Source organism: Kryptolebias marmoratus, linkage group LG1, assembly GCF_001649575.2.
Source record: "Kryptolebias marmoratus isolate JLee-2015 linkage group LG1, ASM164957v2, whole genome shotgun sequence".
NCBI classification, from domain to species: Eukaryota; Metazoa; Chordata; class Actinopteri; order Cyprinodontiformes; family Rivulidae; genus Kryptolebias; species Kryptolebias marmoratus.
The window spans coordinates 21,562,349-21,583,343 of NC_051430.1; the positions used below are offsets into that span (position 1 = coordinate 21,562,349).

The 20,995-nt window shown below is 38.4% G+C and overlaps 2 protein-coding genes across 2 annotated transcripts; one reads left to right on the forward strand and one right to left on the reverse strand.

The window, feature by feature from the left end:
* Positions 1-23: 23 nt before the first annotated feature.
* elac1 (elaC ribonuclease Z 1) lies at positions 24-3,907 on the forward strand. The gene is made up of 5 exons (XM_017431318.3): positions 24-300; positions 730-936; positions 1,492-1,550; positions 2,416-2,626; positions 2,831-3,907. The coding sequence occupies exons 1-5, from the start codon at positions 144-146 to the stop codon at positions 3,319-3,321; spliced, it is 1,125 nt and encodes a 374-aa protein (XP_017286807.1). The 5' UTR covers positions 24-143; the 3' UTR covers positions 3,322-3,907.
* mier3b (mesoderm induction early response 1, family member 3 b) lies at positions 3,603-12,067 on the reverse strand. The gene is made up of 13 exons (XM_017431315.3): positions 12,020-12,067; positions 10,644-10,668; positions 10,225-10,370; positions 9,785-9,907; positions 9,501-9,624; positions 9,043-9,116; positions 8,860-8,932; positions 8,575-8,723; positions 8,316-8,397; positions 7,458-7,552; positions 7,230-7,357; positions 6,958-7,115; positions 3,603-6,870 (listed from the first exon to the last, which is right to left on the reverse strand). The coding sequence occupies exons 1-13, from the start codon at positions 12,026-12,028 to the stop codon at positions 6,395-6,397; spliced, it is 1,662 nt and encodes a 553-aa protein (XP_017286804.1). The 5' UTR covers positions 12,029-12,067; the 3' UTR covers positions 3,603-6,394.
* Between the last annotated feature and the right edge of the window lie 8,928 nt (positions 12,068-20,995).

Sequence of the window (20,995 nt, forward strand, 5' to 3'; positions counted from 1 at the left end):
CGCATTAGGGTCTGGTCCTGGTCCCTTCGGCTCCGTCGCGCACATGTCGTCACGTATGTCGTCATCAACATGGGACACTTGGTTAGCTACACTTTTAGTGAAGTTTTTCTTAGTTTGAGATAGTTTTATTGAAACTTGCGAGGATGTCCATGGACATGACATTCCTCGGCACCGGTTCGGCTTACCCGTCCCCTCACCGCGGTGCCTCGGGTCTGGTTCTGCGGACGGACGGGGAGTGCTGGCTGTTTGACTGCGGAGAGGGGACCCAGACCCAGCTGATGAAGAGCCCGCTCCGAGCCGGTGAGTCCCTGCAGCACCACCACGCAGTCTATATAGGGTTCAAATAACTGAAGAAGCGTGAAAGTTAAAAATATATTTTAACCTGCCTACACGTTTCCACTTTCTTCTGCCAAAACTTGAATTATTAACTACGTTGGCTGGTTTCTTTTAACGTTTTTTCTTTTTCTTTTAGTTTTTAGAACATGTTCTCAATTATAAAATTGTTGAAACACCAAAATGGTGTCCAAACTTACATTATTAGGGTAAATTATGTTTAAGTTCTTGTGTAGATGTGAAGGTTGAAGCCAGTCAGCTAGAAGGTTAGCAGATGATTACAGCATTTTGTTCCCATTTCTACTCTAGATTGCAAACCTTTCCCATCCATAGTTTATTCAGACTTTGTCCCACGTTCCCACTTCGACTTCTGTGTATCACATGGTCTTCACGCAGGTCGTATCACCAAGATCTTCATCTCCCACCTTCACGGAGACCACCTGTTCGGTTTGCCTGGCCTCCTCTGCACTGTGAGTCTCAACACCAACGCAGACCCCCAGCAGAACCTGAACTGCGTGGACATCTACGGACCCCGGGGCCTCAGGAAGTTTCTCAGGGTGACGCTTGGCCTCACAGGATCGCAGCTTCTCTTCCCATACGCAGGCAGGTTCAGTAACATCTGTGCACTGCTGGGAGCCTGAACGTGCATGATATTCTGACACCACGACTGTGTCCTGGAGAAAAACCTGTTGTGTCCTTTGAATACAGACTATAGTTTGGAAAATTAATTAAATTATGTTTTTTTTTTTCTAAAACAAATGTAGATATCAGAGCAAATATTATGAGGGAAAAGTAAGCTTAACAGAAATCATTTCTAAAAAGAACAAATATATTATATAAAGCTTTTGTTTAAACACTTTGTTTCTGATCACCATCCACAGGGAAACTGCCTGAGGCTGGATTGTGTTTCAGAAATGTTTTTTTTTTTTTACACAATTAGTGGTACAAAAATTCACTTAAGCTTCTCCCCTTTTTTTCCTGTGCTGTAATTTTTGCAATGCCTAATCTTTGTAGTCATTATAGCAGTTTTTATTTGATGTAGTTTATGCAGATATCACCATTTAGTCCATTTCTTTCCTTTTCTATTTCCTGTTTTTGATCCGTGAGTCTTCTGTGCTCTGAATTGTTGTTTTTTTGCTCTCTTCTGTGTTGCTGTAGTTCATGAACTGGAGCCAACATCAGACCAGTGTCCCGAGGAGGGACATCTGAGCCCGGAGGTAGCTGCTTTGCTTTGATGTTCCTCTGTAATAAGTGATCACACATTGCCTCCTGTTCCATTTAATAGTAAGAAAACATTCTAGTGTTAGCCTTTTTTTAAACATGTGAGGTTTGTAATTTACCTCTTTTTTTGTGGTGTGACTTCCTTGTGGGAGTCAGTGTGTCAGTATCCCAGCTGGTGGAAGCAAACAGCCACCAATCCTGAGCCTGGCTCTGGTTCTGCAGGAAGTTTCTTTCTGTTAAAAGGGGATCATTCCTCTCCACCGGCTTATGTATGCTCAGGATAGGATGGTTGTATTAAAGTAAAGGTTCGATCCAATGTGATTGTTTCCTTTAACTAACTGGTGTTTTGTCATACTGTATACTCAGTCTGAGTTGTATTATAATTTCAGTGAATTAAACTGCACATAATTGGTGAACTTAATCAGGTTGCATGTAGTTTGATATAATTTGGACTTGATGCTTTTATGTGTAGTGCACTAAGATGATTTTTGTTGTGAAATGATGCTCAGTTGAACTGAACAACTTTTTTTTTCAGGAGCAAAAACTTGAACAGAAGCAGCCTAAATTTAATTATAACCCACTCGGTGTCAATTTAAACTGCTGATCCACGCACTGTTTGGACATTCATGCTGTTCAAAATAGTTTGCTGCTGTGCATAAGCTTGATCAGTTAATAATATTCACATCAGGCTTTTAAGACCTAAAGTCTTGCTTTGCTTTTTAAAATTTGGCTTAAACATAGTCATTTGCTCTAATAATTTTACAGAAGGCCTGTTTTTTTCTTCTTCTTCTTTGTACTGTATGCGCTCGTGTGTTTAGATTTTTCTCAGTTTCTAATGTACAGTGTGTCTGTGTCCACCAGCTGACAGCAGAGAGTGGTCCTCTCCATCCTCAGGAGCAGCCGGGCAGGACGATCCCCCTCGATGGCTCCAGTGACGGTTATCTGCTTTTTGAAGATAAGAAGTTTGCTGTCAAGGCCTTCAGACTGTTTCACCGCATCCCTTCCTTTGGGTTTTGCATCCAAGAGCACGATCGGCCTGGAAAACTGAAAACAGAACTACTGAAGGAACTAGGTAAAAATAATAATAACCCATACTATGAATGTAAATGACAAAGAATTTTAACATGTAGCTATAAATTCATATTTTAATTTGTAACGTTTGCTTGTGTTTTATACTCCTAGCACTAAGGGATGTGATTTAATGCTAGGCACCCTTAGAAAAATGGCATCCTGTAAATACAAAACCCAGTGATTGGTCTCATTCTGTGCACCCCAGGCCTGAAACCTGGACCTCTCTATGGGCGCCTGAAAGCTGGCGAATCCGTAATTCTTGAAAACGGACACTTGGTCGTTCCCAGCGACGTGCTGGAAGAGGCCATCCCGGGGAGGAAGGTGTGTATTTTAGGGGACTGCAGCTCTGTTCTCGGGAAGGAACCGTTGCGGATGTGCAGCGGAGCGGACGTTCTGGTCCACGAGGCCACCCTCGGGAACGAGCACCGAGAGCGAGCGATGGAGCACGGACACAGCACACCTGAGATGGCGGCGGCCGTGGCTCGGGCCTGCCGCGCGAGGAGGCTGGTCCTGTATCACTTCAGCCAGCGGTACAAACCCAGCTCCTTACAGAAGGAGGGAGACGAGGACGTGTCCGAGCTGAAGAGGCAGGCTGAGGAAAAGCTTCAGGACAGCAGCGTAGAGGTGATTCTGGCCGAAGACTTTATGACTCTACCCATTCTTCTCAGAAGACAGAAGTCAGGAACAACCAAATAAGAACATTTTAGTAAATTCGATAATGGTAATTTTCAAATTTTCTGACCAGTTCCTTAAAATATTTTCATCTCAGTGTCTTCCTGTTTGCTTGGGATAAAGAATTTGACTACACATAATTGAACAATCAGTTTTACTAATCAAATGTTAATGCTTGGCTTTATTTGAGCACATTTCATGACTCCTGTCCCCTAACTCTTAACTCGAGCATTTCAAACTTCTCAAAAAGTAGACATTTGTTTTAACAATGTATAAGAATTATGAGCTGAGATAATTTCCATTGCAAAAGATATTAAATCATGCTATAATGTGAATTACTGACAAAAAATTGACAGTTGAATTCACTGGAAATGGTCCCTCTCAAATTCTTGAAATGACTTGGAAAAAGTTGTTGGTTTGTAACACTGTAATCTTCTACTAAAAACTCAGTCATCACAGAAATTGTTTTTACATCTGTGATTTAAAAAAAAGAGCATGTAATCATCTGAGAACTTTTTCCAGAGCTTTATTTCTGGATCTGTACACAAGGTATTAAAGTACAACAGAAAATACAAAATAATGTTTAACAAAAGGAAAAAAAAAAAAAAAACCAAAAAAAACAGCAATGTTTATGTACACTTCTTATGAACAATAAAGATAGCTTCTCGAACATTTCTCATAGTGAAGTTTTTGATTGTCTATATTTCTGGATATACATTTTTACGTTTTGTAGGTTTTTATGCACAAAGGTGTTTTCTGTTTCGTCTTCAAAGGACTTGAGTTTTCGTCTCAAAACCACAACTGCTATATCTTTTTTGTTGTTTTTAAACTTCTAAACACAATACAAAATATAAAATAAATTTGTTTAGTGCTTTCCTGCACACACAAGTCTCATATCAATAAAATATCACATTTGAGTTCACAGGGTGGCGAGAACCTACTTGTACTACTTAATGGCCTTTACATTCTGACAGTTTTCTTAGTCTTTGTACAAACCACAGGTGAAATAAATATCACTGCACTGCTAAAGCTAGAAGAGCTCGGAGAACCTACTGCATTACGCACATTGCATTAAAAGAGAATCTAGCTCTCCACAAACTTAGAGCAGCAGCCTTCCCTTTACCATCGAGACAAATATAGACAACATGTAAAAAGATTTATTATTTTTTTTCTCCAAGGAAAGAAAGATGGGTGTCTTTTACACATGGCTGCAAGCCTCAAAAATCCCAACATTAATATCAATACGTGTTCAGGTAATGCCGTTTTTCAGTGGTACACTCGAGAGACGGACGCAGCTGGCATGCGTGGGTTCAGCTGCGTCCTGGTGTTCTGGGATCATGACTGCCCAAAGAGAAAATGAAATTTAAACACCAAGTCAAAACGGTAAAATGCAAAAACCCCAGAATGTCTGTACATATCTACAAATTATTGCCTTTCTGCCAAAGAATCTAATTGAAACCTTTGTATCGACACCAATTCACAAGTGTAAGAGGTCAGTTAATAGACTTTTTAAAGGCTATTTGCTAGTTATTTACATGAAATGCAGAAGAAGTGAATAATATGCTCTAGGTTGCTGGGCTAGTAAACGGTTACATGATCAACTAAACGATGCTTCCGTCTTTACAAATACACGTGATGGTAAAGTACTACATTAAAGGACACGACAAACATGATGTACACCTGGAACAAACTAAATACTCAAAGCACAATGCATAGATAATTTAAGTAAACACTACTACTGCATCCAATAAACTGACGCTGACCCGCTCAACGTGTTCCAATTACGGAGTTCAGTCAAGCAAAATAACTCGTTTCAATTCTGCTACTAGTTTCTCAAGAAATTGTCGACCAGTTTTCAAAAGGCATCTCTCGTCAGTACAGGCTAAGCAGAGGTTAAATACAAAATCAGAGCGGCTTTAAATAAATATAATACTACTAGGAAGTTGATAAAAGCTTGCTAGTAGGCAAAAAAAAGAAAAAAAAAGCGCTACTACATCTTTAAGCAACAACTAGGACAAACAGAGATAACTTGCCTAAGAGCAGCATGAGTGAGAGAATAAACTCAAAAAGGATTAAATTAGGCCTAAAAAAGGTCAAAATAAATTCAATAAATACAAACTATACTGTATCAGTGTTTAAATGGCTATTAACCCAACCAAAACCTTTGCATTGATATATTGCTGTTACAGTTTGCTCCTCGGAAGATTGTGAAAAAAGAAAAAAGTGAACTTTTCATTATGTTAGTCTGAAGATGGATTCTTCGTAGCTTGTTTAGAAGCAGAATGGTAAAACAACACATCAAGGCCAGGAATTTAACTACGTGGGACAAAAAAAATAAACTACTTCAAAGATTCACATCTTCCAGTTTAGCCAAAAAAAAAAAAACCTCAAGTAGGCAAATTAAGAGCAAGCTTTTGTAGGAGGAAATCAGAATGAGAACCAAACAGGAGGGCCTGAGCAGCAAAGCAACGACACTTCCTGACCTTTGGGCTCATCTCCAAGCTAGTGTTGCTCATACATTATGTACCCAGGTATTATAGGGATCAAATAAGAACCATCGGCACCAATCTGGTAACTGAAAGTACCTGTAAACCAAACTTAAATTAAAAACAAAAGTACCACGTCAAACAATAAACACAAGCAACTAATTGCTTACACTAAAGAGGCAGAAAATTAGTTATGGCAGCTGAAAAGAATGGCAGGATAGCAGATTGCAGCTCTGAAGATGTGTGTAAGGGAGGAAGATTCACAACTCTCCTACTGCAGCTTCTGGGCCCCTCTGTACATGGACGTTACACATCTCAAAACACGAACCAAAAAATAAAATAAATGGCTATATAAACTCTTGAGAGAAATCAAGATTTTAGTTCTATATGATAGACATCACTGATGTCATATTACACAAAAAATGAAAACAAAAAGTATTTTCATAAACATATAGATATATATATCTATCTATATATGTATACATATATATAGATAGACATATATATATAATAGAATTTAAACAAATCAGATTTTCCAGTGAGATCAGTCTTATGTACAAGCAGAAAAAAAGGTTTTAAAAGGGAAGATCGGAAGAAGAAGACGAGGAAGATCACTCTGACTGAAGTGCTGCAGTATGCTGCGTGTGGTGCCGTGCGTGTGCTCCGAAAAACCCGTTGGGCTCACCGCTGCCGGCCAAGCTTCCAAAGTCTGTGACAGACACGGCCATTTTGGCGCCGGTGATTCGATGGTGATGCGTCGTCGTCCGTCGAGTTTCGAAGTCCACTCCGAGGTTTGCAACAGAAACGTCGTTGATGAAGGAGTCGGGCAGTGTCATTTTGAGCCTCTTGGAGGGGCGCTCGCAGTCCTTGTTGACGCACACCCCTCCAAGCTGCCCCAGGTCTGAGTGGTAGAAGCCGGCGTCCAGCATGTTCAGGCAGTCGGGGTCTGCGCCGTTGGAAGGGAACCCGAGGGACTCGTCGTGGCTCAGGGATCCACGATGGAGACTTTCCAGAGGAGGAAAGCTGTAGGAGTCCAAGCAACTCACCTCTGCGGGGGTGCATACTGTAGCTACAGTGTTGCTCAAAGCTGAAGCAAGAACAACAACAACGATTGATTGTGATTTAGTGTTTCTCAACATCTTTCTGCCACTGCAGAGCCACGGCTCATACCAACCTGTGAGGTCGCTGGCAGTGATGGAGTTCAGCAGGCTGAGTTGCTGTTCTGTAGTAGTCTCCATCCTCCCTCCTCCGCCTGCTCCTGAACACACAGAGGAGGAGCTGCTGTCCACCGCCAGACCTTCTGCTTCATCAACCAGTCTGTCCATCAGGTCTCTGCCAATGAACACACAAATAAGAGTGTTTGTTTCTCCAACGGCGTTTGAACGTTTTCATTTTAAAACGTGAACTGCTTCACAATTCTGTGAAACAAGAGCTCCTTCCGCTTACGTTACACCAGGATAGCTGCTGTACTTTTTCTTCCCGAACCGATTCTGCTGTACGAAGACGTCAAAGCGCTCCGACTTCTTCCACATGTAATAAAACGCTACGCATTCTGCTACCGTTCGTGTTGTGACCTGAGAGGACAAAAATATGTTAAACAGACAGGAAGTTTTCACTTTTGCACACGTAGCTTTATGCTTGTAAATATTAAAAAAAAAAGAAATCAAGACTCACTTTGTGTTTCTGAATGAGGTGAAAGTTCTTGTCATACATCTGCAGAGCATGTTCAAAGTTCTTGCATTCCTCTTCTGACCACGGAGGGGATTTATCTAAAATGAAAACGCAAAAATGTCTTTTTTCTTTTTCCACATCAGTGGTGAAGAAGTGACCTGTAAGGCTAAATTTAGCCTTAACTTGAAAGTCAATTTAGCTGAATTTGGTAATTTTCACTAAAATAAAAAAAAATAATACATTTTCCAAAGTGCAAACCATGATAATTATAAGAACAGAATAATTTTAAGACTTTAAGGTTCAGAAAAGTTTGAAATCTGGCATTTTGTTTTTAGTGCTTACTTTTGCCACATTAGGTGGGTAATGTTGATCAGATTTATTTGTCATTTCTCATGTCTAAGACGCTGAAGGAGGAGCTGTAGCCCTCAGACTACACAATGAATGCTGGGTGGGTGGGTGGGGTCCTTCATAGTGGTCTTTGCTCTGGTTTTGCCTCTGCTGAAGTAAGTGCCCTCTAGTGAAGGGTGGCTGACTGTCGTTTTTTAAGTTGATTTAAGTGATCATTATATTTTCACATTACTGTTAGTAAACTGAGTGGAGAAAATATTTGCAGTAGTAGTATCAAATTTTGTATGAAGTGAAATCCAGTCTAAACAAAATATGAACATGCACAGATATATACCTCGTTGTACTCCGGAAAGTGGGAATCTGTACAAGTACTTCATACCTATACTTGTCTGGTACCATTACCATCGTTTGTCAGTCATTATTTATAATCTGGAGACTCGTGTTTGGCTTTTTTCTTTCTTGTGTGCTCTTTCTTCTACGCAAAGCTACACACAGTGAAATCTGTTTTCTTACCTTTTGAGGACTTTACACGACTGCAGTATCTTTCTAGTGCTTCACGGGTGTTGTAGTTGCTTCTCACAAGCTCATACAAAGCCTAAATGGGAAAGAAAAGTATTGGGCACATTAGAAACTATAACTTAAAGATGATAAAAGATAAAACAATCTGGGGACAAACTGCTATGAGATGCAACGATTGCCAGAAAAGAAATCAACATCCTACGTATCGATTTATGACGTCAACAAAAGCTTGAAGAATGAAGACACGACTTACCTGCTCATCGTCTCGAACATGCGTCCCTGGTTTGTCATATCCTGTCCTCTCATCTGTCGTCCGCACCAATACTTCAGAGAGGAAACTCCTGACTTTATTTTCCGATAGGCCATCTGGGCTCCATAGTAACTCATCTTCATCTTCATACACTGTTTGAAACACCACGAGTGGACATTAAACATCTTTACTACATTATCTTGGGTTTGAACAGATGACAACACTGCAGGCAGCTGTGGTAAAAAATAAATTATATTTATACACTGAAAATTTAAAAGCAGCAGTCACCTTTCTCTCCATCTTTGTAGTGACAAAGGCAAGAAGGAACCTCTGCTTGGTACTCTGCTCCCACCATGATTTCCTATAAAAGAAAAACAAAACAGTATGTTTAAAGAAAAGACTGAATAATGTTTAATGTAAAACATCAAGTACTTTATCCCTTTAGGTAATTTATAATAAAAATATATTTACCTTTCTGGAGTCTTCTGGACTTGGACCAAGTTCATCACATTCGGACTCTTTGTCACCATCAGAGATAGTATTGGCTGCAAAAAAAAGACACTTTAAGAACCTGAACTACAGAATATCTGAAAAGGTATTTCTTAAGGCTGAAATAGGGAATTAAAAAAAACTAATCTTAATAATAGTAAAACAGAATTTGTTACAGCATCATTTTATGCATGTTAAAATTGTTAAAAGAAAAAAAAGCTGTAGCTGTAAAGTTAATACCCCAAATGTTTTGGACAGGTTTTTTTTTTTTTTTTAATTTTTAAATTTCTAAAATAAATTAATTTTAGTTTCTGAGTTTTACTGATGTCAACAAAAAGCAAGCAAAAAAAATAAAATAAACAGTGACAGTTCTGTCATGGAAACAAATTCACACCTACGATGCTCAGGGTACTTTTAAAAATTTGTATCGTCTCACTTACATCGAAGTGTCCGTGGGAAGAAATCGGTGGTCTCGTGGGAGGTAACTGAGGGGGTCAGATCATCAGCTGAGGACTGGGTCTCCTCCTCATAATCCCCAGACAACAGATCTTTCGCTATTTCCTCCTGAGAAAAAAATAAAGAAATTAAAAAAAATTTACTTTTATTTGACATTGTGCTGGATCAAAGGTGGTCAATGTGCTCTACAGCCATATTACATAAGATTCACTTTTAACTGTTTATTACACATCTACTCAGTACCACTCACACACCAGCAGGTACTTACCTTATCCAATGTCATGTCAGGTAACTCATCAGTCAGGTCTCCAGAGGAACTGTCTATACTGGAGCCAGCTGAAGCTTCGTAGCGATAAATAGCCAAAAGTTCCTCTAAAGGCATGTTCCCTTCCTGAAGGGGGAAATAAAAAATACAACGTCCATTTTTACTGTTCTCTGAATCACTCCAACATGTCTAAATTGGAAAAAGGTTTGCAGATTTCTTTTAAACTTAGGTTTACACAAATGTCAGACATGAAAAAAATAATATATCTTCAAAAATGTTAGTCAAGTTTTACTGAAACCTTCTTACAAGTGAGACAAGATCAAAACAATGAAAATCTCTCACTTCAACTCACTCCTAGTAGTAGAATTATTTATAACTACATGTACACCTACACAGGTAAAAAACAAGTTTTTTTTTTTTTTTTAAGAATTGTATTAGATTACCTTCTCCAGATCTGCAAGTTCAGAATTGAAATTCGTCCCGCCTTCCAAAGACTCCTCTTCTTCCAGAGTCCTCTCGTCATCATACTCGTGAACTAACATTTCTGCGGTCGGGTCAAAATCATGGTCCTCTGACGATAAAGAGCCAACTGATGGAAGAACAAGAAAAGGAAAAATCTCAGTGGGATGGCAACGTTAGTTTAGACTGAAATTTAAACATTTCTACCTAAAAAGATACATAAAAAACATAAGTAGTTATTTAATGCCAATGTTTCAACTTAAGAACTATATTTTCTTTATTAACAAAACAAAATAACAAACATTTTTCCTTCAAGTAAAGCAAATTTATTTCTTTAAAAACATCAAGCCTTTTAGGAGCTTAAACGGCAAACAATAAAAAAAAATACTCATTAGTTTCTTACCTGGACTTGAACTTCCTAGAGAAGCCTGAAAATGCAATAAAAAGTAATTGTTAAAATGTGGTTTTATCAAACTGAAAAATAAACAGCACAGAGAGTAATAACAGAATCATAAAACTTATGTAAAAACTTTGTTTCCTAAAATCTACCTATAAATGAGCTGAATACTGTAAGGATTTCAGCTGTAATAGTGATAAATATTTTCTTACAGTGTATATAACATTTTATCATAAGCTTAACAAACGGGGTTTAACAGAAAACACTTTAAGGGTACTTAGGCCAAATTCTTATAAAGTTAGAACTAAATAAAGCAGCAACTTAGAAGACAATATTTGATCAAATGTTTATGACATTTTATTGACATGTCACAAAATCCTTAAAACATCAATTTAGTTTTTGTCTAAAAGTGCGTGTATTTTACATGTAAAAGCAATAAAAGAAGCGCATTTGCCTTCAGCGATTAAAATACATGTTAAACAATTTTTACAACCAAAATCAGGTCACACAACCAGGTGTTACATCGTTGTTATGTGTTAGCTGCGGTGCGAAATAAGCTAAATTATGAGCAAATTTTAGACTTGAGCTGAAGAATTGGGATTTTCTCCCCCTTTAATGCAAGTTAAATCAGATGAATGTAGGCAGGAACAGCTCAATCTGTGCAGTGTTGCCTCCTGAGACAGTTTGTTAGCCGGCGAGCTAACCTACAGCCTAAATCTGGGGTGGCCAATCCTGGTCCTCCTTGAGTGCTACTACCCTACATGTTTTACTTCTTTCCCTGCTCCAACACACCTGATTCAGTGGTTAAATTATCTCTTCTTGTTCCACAGAAGCCTGTTAATCACCCACTGATTCAAACCAGGTGTGTCGGAGCAGGGAAACAAGTCAAACACACAGGATAGTAGCCCTCAAGGACCAGGGTTGGCCACCCCTGGCCTAAACGTTAACGCCGTGCATCGACAAAATGTAAACATTAAATTTCGCTCAAATCGCGCTGTAATTGGCGGAGCAAGATGTTCTCTCGGATACACACGCCGCCGATTTAGCCCGAATGGTGTAAATAAATTCCCATCAATCGTAAATGCCAAATACCCGGTTATTTCCCTTAAGCGGCAAGCTAACGTTAAATTTACGTATCAATTTACAGAGCCGCTTCGGCGAAGCAGCTGAGAGCGCAGAGAGGCCTCACAGTGAAGGATCAGTCCGGACATTAAGGCATATTTAAGAGAAATAAAGCTCACAAATATGACCCTAAACACGCTACACACGCGGAAAAACCCTTCATCTTTCCAATCGATACAATAGAAATCAAAAATAAAACACAGAAATTGAAAAAAATATCGATTAAAGATCGATTGCTTCTTCCCTGTTTTCCCTCTTACCTCCGCCATATTGGTACCTTTAGCTAATGAGCTCGGTCTGGCGCAGTACCCGGATGTGAGCTCTGAGCCAATCAGAGATCCAGGTGACGGTGGTAGTCGTGACACCGCTCAAAACCCACCGCTGCTCAGACTAACGGTAATAATTCATAAATGCTAAATCCACGGATGAAAATTGAACACGAAAGTTACACGAACATGACTCAAATGCTAACTCTGCTCCAAACATCACATCGACGACCATGGTAACACTTGCAGTTTGCTAGAACATTCCAATAAGATTGGTCCTTGAACACACCACAACACTTTAAACATCTGTAAAGCTCCCTTTACAGACATTATTGTTTGTGTTGCAACTTGTTAAAATTATAGTTTCTCACTGTGGCTGTAGATAAAAATAACTAGAGGTGTAGCTTGTCAGCTGGCCTCATTACAAGTACAAAAATGACTAGTTCGAAGTACAGTATTAAATTCTGTTTTCAAAACATAGTAAAATGAATTAGCAAACAGCCCTACTCACACTAATAGAAACCAAAGTGTTATAGGGCCTGTCTTATTGCATGAAAAATAAACAAACACCCTTTAAAAAAGGCCTTCAAAACAAAACTGAGTTATAGTTAATCTTTGTGAAGATTCTGCTTTAACTGAAGTAAATTGTACAGTAATTCAGCAAGAAACTAATTTAAAAGCTGTCTGGTGTGTGGACACTAGTTCCTTCTTTTAGTTGAGGCTATTTTATTGTTTGAATGATTTGTAGGTCAGTGTTTAGGAGGCCTAACAAATAAGAAATAAATATCAACAGGTAATAACCAGACTGAAAAAATGTATGTTTTTTTAAAGCATCACATTTTAAAGAGAAAAAAAATTGAAATCTTTAAAAAAAGAAAACAACAACAACAACAACACTTTGGAGACCTGATGCTCAGGAACACTTTAAATGTTTACCAGGAAGTTTGACTCTGAAGCCAGATTTACTTTAAAAAAAGAGGGATAACTCATGATGTTTTGTTTAATATTGTAATAAGGTCAGAAATACTGTATTTTATTTCCTTGTGTGTAAACTAACTGGTCTAAAACCAAAACAGGAGGTGATACTGCTTCCATGTATTTAATGAAACTAGTTCTGTAATATTTAAAAGAAAGTTCAAGTATATTTAATTCTGTTTGCTATTGTTAATTTCTAGTTGAAAAGCTGTTGTAACTATTGGAATTAATGACCCTTCTTTTGCTTTAAAAGAAATGTGATGTAATAGCAAGTGATTACCCCTAAAATGTAGTCAGTCACCTTTTCAAAATGTTGTTTTCTAATACAGACCAGCAGGGGGCAAAAGAGCTCCATGAAGAGACATGGGGTGCTCTGTGTGTGCTCTTCTCTGTTCTTGTTTTAAAAGTCTTCATCAAATTTAATTACCATAATTTTACATGAAAAAAAAAATCAAGTCAACAGTTTTAGCAGGCCAGGATATCAGTTAACAGATGAGCTGCATCTGATTATGACGTGACTTCAGTCTGCTCTCTAACCAGCAAACCTTTTTTTTTCTTATTTTCTCTTACCTGTTTTTGCCTTTTTGTTTCAAACATCAAGCTCTTAAAACTGTTTCATGGTGGATTTATGGTGTGTTTGAAAGGGTGCGGAGGTTTGACCACAGGGTGTCAGCTGTTATCTGGCTCCTGGTCTGACTCGATGCATACCTAATGAGCGTAGCTTCAGCAGAACTACTAAAGGAAATAAACCGAATGCATTTTTCATTTCGACAGCTAGCACACGATCCGAGCTTTACTTCTCTGTTTTCTGCAGGGAGGAATCCCTACAAGATGGAAAATATCTACTGTGAGGTGCATGAAAGAATCATATCTTTCAGAGGGGCTACAAGAATCACAAGCAATTTATGTTCAATTTATGTAATTTAATTTATAACTAACACATCTCTTTAAAGGCAACTGAGCTAACCTAAACTTAAAAAAACCCCACCCCAAACTTAAAATAATAACGCTAAACAACTTTTAATGCATACACAATGTAGATTTTCATAAAAAGCAATCTAATCAAAGGTACTGATTTATCTTTTTCTTTTGTTGACTCCTTCAGTACTCAATTAATCATATGCAGTAAGAAGGAATGCAGGTTCATTGGTCAGCAGATTTTCAGCTCGTTGACGTCAATGAGCCCATAGGGTAATAGGATAACATCAACCAAGGGCACTAGCCAATATTTATCTGGTGAATCCTGGTTGGTCCATGTAAACACAAAATCACAGAGTTCGTAAGGTGAGAAAACAATAGACAGTTTTAGGATAAAGTGATATTGCACACAAAACAAAGCTTTGTTAAATTTTTTGACACATTTATGTTGGTAAACATGCAGTGTTATACTTTTACAAGGTATTGTAATAAAGGCTTACGTTTCCACATCAGTGCGTCCCTAGTAATAAGTGCAGCAGAGTCGGAATAATTCTCACTATTTGTCTCTCTTCCTTTATTTGACTGTGGCTAATTTGTGAATAACAATGCTCAATTTGACAGAACAATGAAGTCAGGAAGATGTGGGCCCTTATCTAATGCACGAAACTGTCAGGTCAACAAGTTATCCTCTGACGTAGGTTGCAGAAAGGCGAGCTATAAAGGGTCACAATCCATTGTTACGGTGCAAAACGGAAGCTGCTGATTAACACCGGCCCACACCTACACTGGCTCTGCAGCGGCCCACTCAGCTGATGCGCCATACTTTGCACTGTAAGAATAATAACCTGGTGATAATCAATTATATTTCAGCCTAAATGAACACATCTGCTCCATGTTCACCGAGCATGAACTGATGATAAACGGAGCATGCCTGCACATGTAAGGAGGCGGATATATGCAGTCACACTGAAAACATATGTACTGTTTAGTGGGAAAATATTGTAGAATGTCAAAATCATTGTAAAATATTCAACAAGAGATGCAATTATTGTGTGAAACAGAGTAATATAATGAAATTGTGAATGAACAGATTCAATATTTAAAAGAAATAGGATAACAAAAACCCATGTTAAACACTAGAGCACAGGTATAGTTTGATTCAATCTAGAAATTAAAGGATAAAGAGATAACTAGTGATGACTCTGAATGTGTTCTGAATGCTTTTTAAGCCAACTGTAACATAGTTCACTGTGTACTCATGAACAGCTGGAGACATTATCTCCATAAAGTATCACACAACCACCAGGTGGCAATGTGTGACAGCTTTGGGTTGCTCATGACTCAGCTTTGCATTATCCATTTTCTCCATGTTATTACNCACCCCCACCCTCAGGCTGCCGAAGTGAACCCTGAGTACATGTTATTGTTGATTATTCCCGGGTGAATCAGGGGAAAACTCCATGGTGTGCACTCACACAAGTTTGTGTGTTTTGGAGTCCAGTGTTTAAGCCCAGATAAACAGTCAGCAGCTGTGGAGCAGCCTCTGCAGCGTCAACACACCTTCCTGAAGGACGTTGCCGTTTTGAAGTTTGGATTATTTATCAGAAGCATATACAAGATGATGCGCTTTCTTTCGAATAATACAATTTCCACGAAATCAGGAAAAGGTTATTGCACATTATCCGTGTTCGTACAATTCTTCGAAGTGCAGTAAAAATAGACTGATGTAAGCAGTTTATTAGGAAAGTAAATTAAGCTGCAAAGGCTAACTTTGCCTGTGAGAATAAATCAACTTTTAGGTTGATGTTGTTGATAGATAACATATACAGGCTGATTTGTTAAATGTGGATTTCACTAAATACTCAACAGCTGCTGGAATAAATCATCATTAAAAAACAATCTAATTATAAGAATGGAGTAGGGTCAAGATGTGACTTTAAACATATGATTAATAGATTTTAACTGAAAAAATACACCAAAATTAGAAAAAAAATGGTAAACTTGTTTAAATATTACAACTTGTTAGATCTATTCTTTACATCGTGTTATAAGGTGACGTATAAATCCCATTATAAACACAGGAAAACAAAACCTGTTTACTTATTTGTGGGCATAAAACTGAGAAAACCAAATGGGGCTGAAAAAAATTTCAGTCTCTTTGAGATCATTTTTCTCATCCTTGTCCCATTTTTGTCTGAAAAACAGTGGGTTAGTATATGCACTATATAGGAAATTGTAAGTGAGCTTCTAAAAAGATGAATTTGTCTAATTCTAAATGCACCCATTCAGACTCCGAAGAGGGTTTTTTTTTGCCTTGGATGTCAAGTGTGCATTAGTAACAGTGGGTATATACACTGAGGCTATTAGTGTCACAGCTGCGGTGGAAGTGTCATTTTGTCTGATTCGAAGGGGAGAAAGATTCTGAAGTACTTTTAAGAGCACATCTTTCCAACTGAATGTTGGAGGAATGGAGTGATTATGAAACAAAGGCCTCCTGAGGACAAACTCACTGTTCCTGCCAGGGATAAGTACATCTCGCCTGAACCAGACAAAACACAAATAAACTGGACAGATATAGTTTGTGGATGCTGTTTGTTCCTAAAAATGTAATATACAAAGGTGTTTTGTAATTTAACGCAATTCTATCATCATGTGGTTATTATTTGTCCCAAATGTGATAATTTAGCCAGGATATTTTATCTGTTTCTGTGTCCCTCTCTTGTGTAGTGTCTCATTTATTGGTTGTGCTCGCAAAATTTTTATCATCTGTATTTAACTTTTGTCATTTTCTGACACATTTGGCTTGTTTTGCCCTTCCTTGTGCCCTTTCAGTTTATTTGAACTGTTTCAGTCATATTTAGGTTATGTTTGGTTTCATAGTGTGAGCACTGATTCAGCAGGCCCACTGTTGTTTTCCTGTTTTCAATTTTTCTGTACTTTTGTTTGGGACTCTAACTGCTTCTGCATACTTTGTGCTATTTTAGCCCTTCATACACCAGAACATTCAGCTCATTTTAGAGATGGGTGCTATGACTTTTGGTTTTTGTAACAGTTTTTCAAAATATTTAACTTTATTTTAAAATGTTTGTAATAGAAATACATTTAAATGTCTTTAATTCCTTTAAAAAACATTGCTGTCTTTGGATTCTGCTTCAATATACATACTCTATTTTGGTCTTCTAATGCTGTTTTTAGCTGTTACCTGGTGATTTGCTACTTTTGACTTCTAGCTAACTTTTATTTTTTTGTAAGTCTTTTGCTACTAGATAAGTTAGTTAGATAGATAGATAGATAGATAGATACTAGATAAAAGTAGCAAAAGGTTCCTTTCAGCTGACCTTATGCTACTTTTAGCTTCTAGCTACCAATTTGCTATTTATAGCTTTTAGTTAGTGTTTTGCTGCTTTTAGCAAGAACTTTGCTACTTTGGGCTTTTAGCTAGGGTTGTGCTCCCTTTAACTTTAAGGAGTCAGCTTCTTCAGCAAATATCAGCAATTTCGTTCAACACTCATTCACACTTCATTTTCACAGAAAATACAGTTTTTCTGCTCTTCGATCGTTTTGCTTCTTGTGGTTTATCTTTGTTCAATAATTCGTCAGCATTTTCAACATTGTAATCATCTTTGCCTCTCATTTTGGCAGCTCTCTGCATCTTCATTGCTCCTTTGTTCCTGATTTAGTCATGAATATCAATCACTCTTAGGAGTGTTAATGAATTTGTTCAAGACTATCTGTTTTAAAAATTACATTAAATTAGACAAGCACAAAAATGTAGACTTTGTCAACCTAAGAATAGAAATAATGATTAAAATAATCACTAAAATCTCTAAAATACACTTGCACACTTGCAAGTGTATTACATATTTCATGGATTTGTTAAACCGCACAGATTTCCCCTGTATGTTAAACGTTTCTGAACATCAACAGAAGAAAAGTGCTGTGCCTTGATGATTTTCAAACGTTCTGAAAGTGAAAGAGTCTGTCCCTCACTGGATACCAGCAAAGGTAGAACACAGCAGCCTCAAGAGAGAAGCTTGATTATGATTATGGCTCTTGCTCTTGACTGTTCTACTTCATTATTATTTGCTTTAAGTCTGTCGACCACAGACAATTTGAGAACATTGGGAGATTTTATTCCCTGCTAAGTGTTCTGACCCATATGGTAGAATGATTGAGAGATATTTCATTAAATCAGCTCTCATGCAGCACACATCATCTTTGGTTTAATTCAGCTGTTGGGAGCTGGAACACAAGTTTCTCTAATCTGTGGGGCATCTGTTATGTCTCCTCAGCTGATGTTGAGGTCAGGGAGTTTGAGACATGCATCAGCCCGGAGTCTGGAAATTAGCCCTAATCGGCCCCTTACTGAGCTCTACAGCACAACGCAGCAGGGTCCATTTTTCATTGGACCGCTTTATGTAACACATGTGATGCATGCGTACGGATACACTTATGTTTTAAAATTTAATTCACTTTTATTTATAAAGCTCCGGCTTACAAAAATATGCCGTCCCAGGGCACTTTACATAAAGACATTCATGGAGTCCAGCTGAGTAAGCACTCAGCGACTGTGGGAAGCAAAAACTCCCTTTTAGCAGGAAGACAGCTCCTACAAAACTGGACTCATGGAGGACTGCTGAGAGAGACAATGACAAGAAGATAAAAAGTTGGGTGGTCAGTCAAGTAACCCCAAATAAAAACCCTGCAGCTCTGGAGATAACCAGCAGATTGGAGCAAAAAGCACAAACTAAGAGTCAAAGTTTTGGTCAAATCTTTTAAGTAGGTTAGGTTAGGCTTTATGATCAATTATTATCTTACCTGTTGTTGAACAGACTCAGTTTGAATATTCAGAAATATATATATTAATGTAGTTCTGACCTCACAAGCTAACATTAAGTCTGAGCAGAGCCAGAACCAGGGCTGATGTGTCATAAAACAGCTATAATCTCAAAACTTTCATAGTGGTTCATGCAGCCGTTGTCTTATGACTGCTTTCAATTTTGTATTACATAGTCAGTCTAGCAGAAAGGTTATGACATTCCTGCAGGATATGCTTATGGCTGCATTTGAAGTGCTACAGCTAGCCGCTGCTGCCAATATCTGCAAATAGCCACAGAATTCTATAGCTTAGTGGTTACATGGACCCTGCTTGAACTATCCGTTAGATCATCAATGCATTCAGAAATAAACTCTTTTTCTCCAAACTGAGGCCGTTCAAAGAGCTATCTACAACAGGTAAGATATTAATTGCTTGTACCCTTTCAACACAACCCTATTTCAAAAGACCTGAACTATTGCTTTAATGGCATTCAGTGAAAACCTTCAGATGAGAGAAAGTAGAGAAGTGATTTGTGTACTTGTACCACAGCTAAACCTTAACTGTGAGCTTTATTGAAAAGAAAGGTCTTGAGCTGAGAGGCTGTTTGCCTCCAGAACTCAGACTGAGATCTGATTTAACAAAACCTGACAGCAGAGAGCTCTGCCTCCCATTCCTTGTCTAGAAACCCTAGGAAATGAAAAGAACCCATGCTGTGTACAACATCACCTGGAGATTGAGCAGTTAAAAGCTTTATATGTAAAAAAAAAAAAACTCCATCGAAGCCCTATATTTATCAGTTTAATGTCAGCATGAAAAGCTGCCAAAACTTTACGCTGTAAAAACCTGGCGGGTTGGCCTGCGCTCCGATCCTTTTTGTAAATATTTGCAGCACTTCTTCATGGCAGAGTAGCAGTGAGTGGGCAAAGCATTTCCTCTCTCTCTCTCTCTGTAGTCAGACGTAGTATCTTTCCGTGTGTAGGTGTTTGTATATATATTTATATACGTATAAAATCAGAACCTGCGTCACACTGCGCACTCACGTTTCATGTAAGATTGCTTCTTTGAATGGCTCGTTGTTTTCAGCAGCACCTGCGGAAATGCCCATATTTGTAAAGATGACACTGTGGTGAAGACAGAGCTGGACATTAATATTTAAACAACATTTAAAATGTGGCTATAATCCCCCAGAAAGGGAGAACAAAGAGACACAGAGGTGTAAATTCCACTACCGACAAATCAAATCACGATTCTTTTCCTTTATCAACGCTCCCTTTGAAAGGATTCTTTTAGACGCATCTGTGAACATGTAGGTGTGCTGCTAAGTGACAGTTCAGAGCTCCATTCATCGCGGCAGTAATGGTAAAGGTCTTTAGCAGTTTGGGCAGGATGCTGTGCTCTCCAAAGCCCCTTTGATTCGAGTCTTGTGAAGAATATGCAAATTGATGAGCAATGCACCAAATGTGAAGGAAAGAGGAAACAGCTGTGTTGTCATGGATAAGAGGCTCCTCATGACGAGACATGTGGGTGATTCGGTCTCCATGGCAACCTAAGATTCTACCACAGGAACAGTTTGTGAAAGGGAAGAGAACAGAAGAGGATGTAGAAAGTTAAAACTTGGAGATTTTTTTTTCATTGTTATACTTTGGAGTGTAAAATTAATTTAAATATCATACATCTGCTTCCTATTCTTGCAAAGGCATTCTCACAAAGGGGAGTTGTCGCTTTCAGCCACCTACACTCTGGCTTTTAAAGCTATTAAAGAGAAAGAAATAGGAATTCTGTTAATGGTTCCACTTAGAAAAAAAAGACAACCGTGTTTTACTCAGAGACACTTCCAATTGTGATCAAGAGAGGAAGTGAAATTCTTTTAATTATTACTTCCAGTGAAATAATTTGCTTTTAAAAAGACACCTGAGTGAAACAGGTTACTTCAGTTTGAACTTAACCTTTTAGTTTTTACCTTTTGATAATCACAAGCAGAGAATGTCTGGATTGACCCGGGGCCTTTCTGGGTGGAGTGTGCATGTTCTCCCTGTGCACATGTGGGTTTACTCCGGGTACTCCGATTTCCTCCCACAGACTAAAAACATGCATTTTAGGTTAAATGGTAACTCTAAAATCATCCCTAGGTGTGAGTGAGAGTGTGAATCATTGCTTGTCTTGTTTGTTTCTATGTGGCCCTGGGATGGACTTGTGACCTGTCCAGGGTGTCCCCCGCCTCTCACACAGTGACTGCTGGAGACAGGCACCAGCTCCCC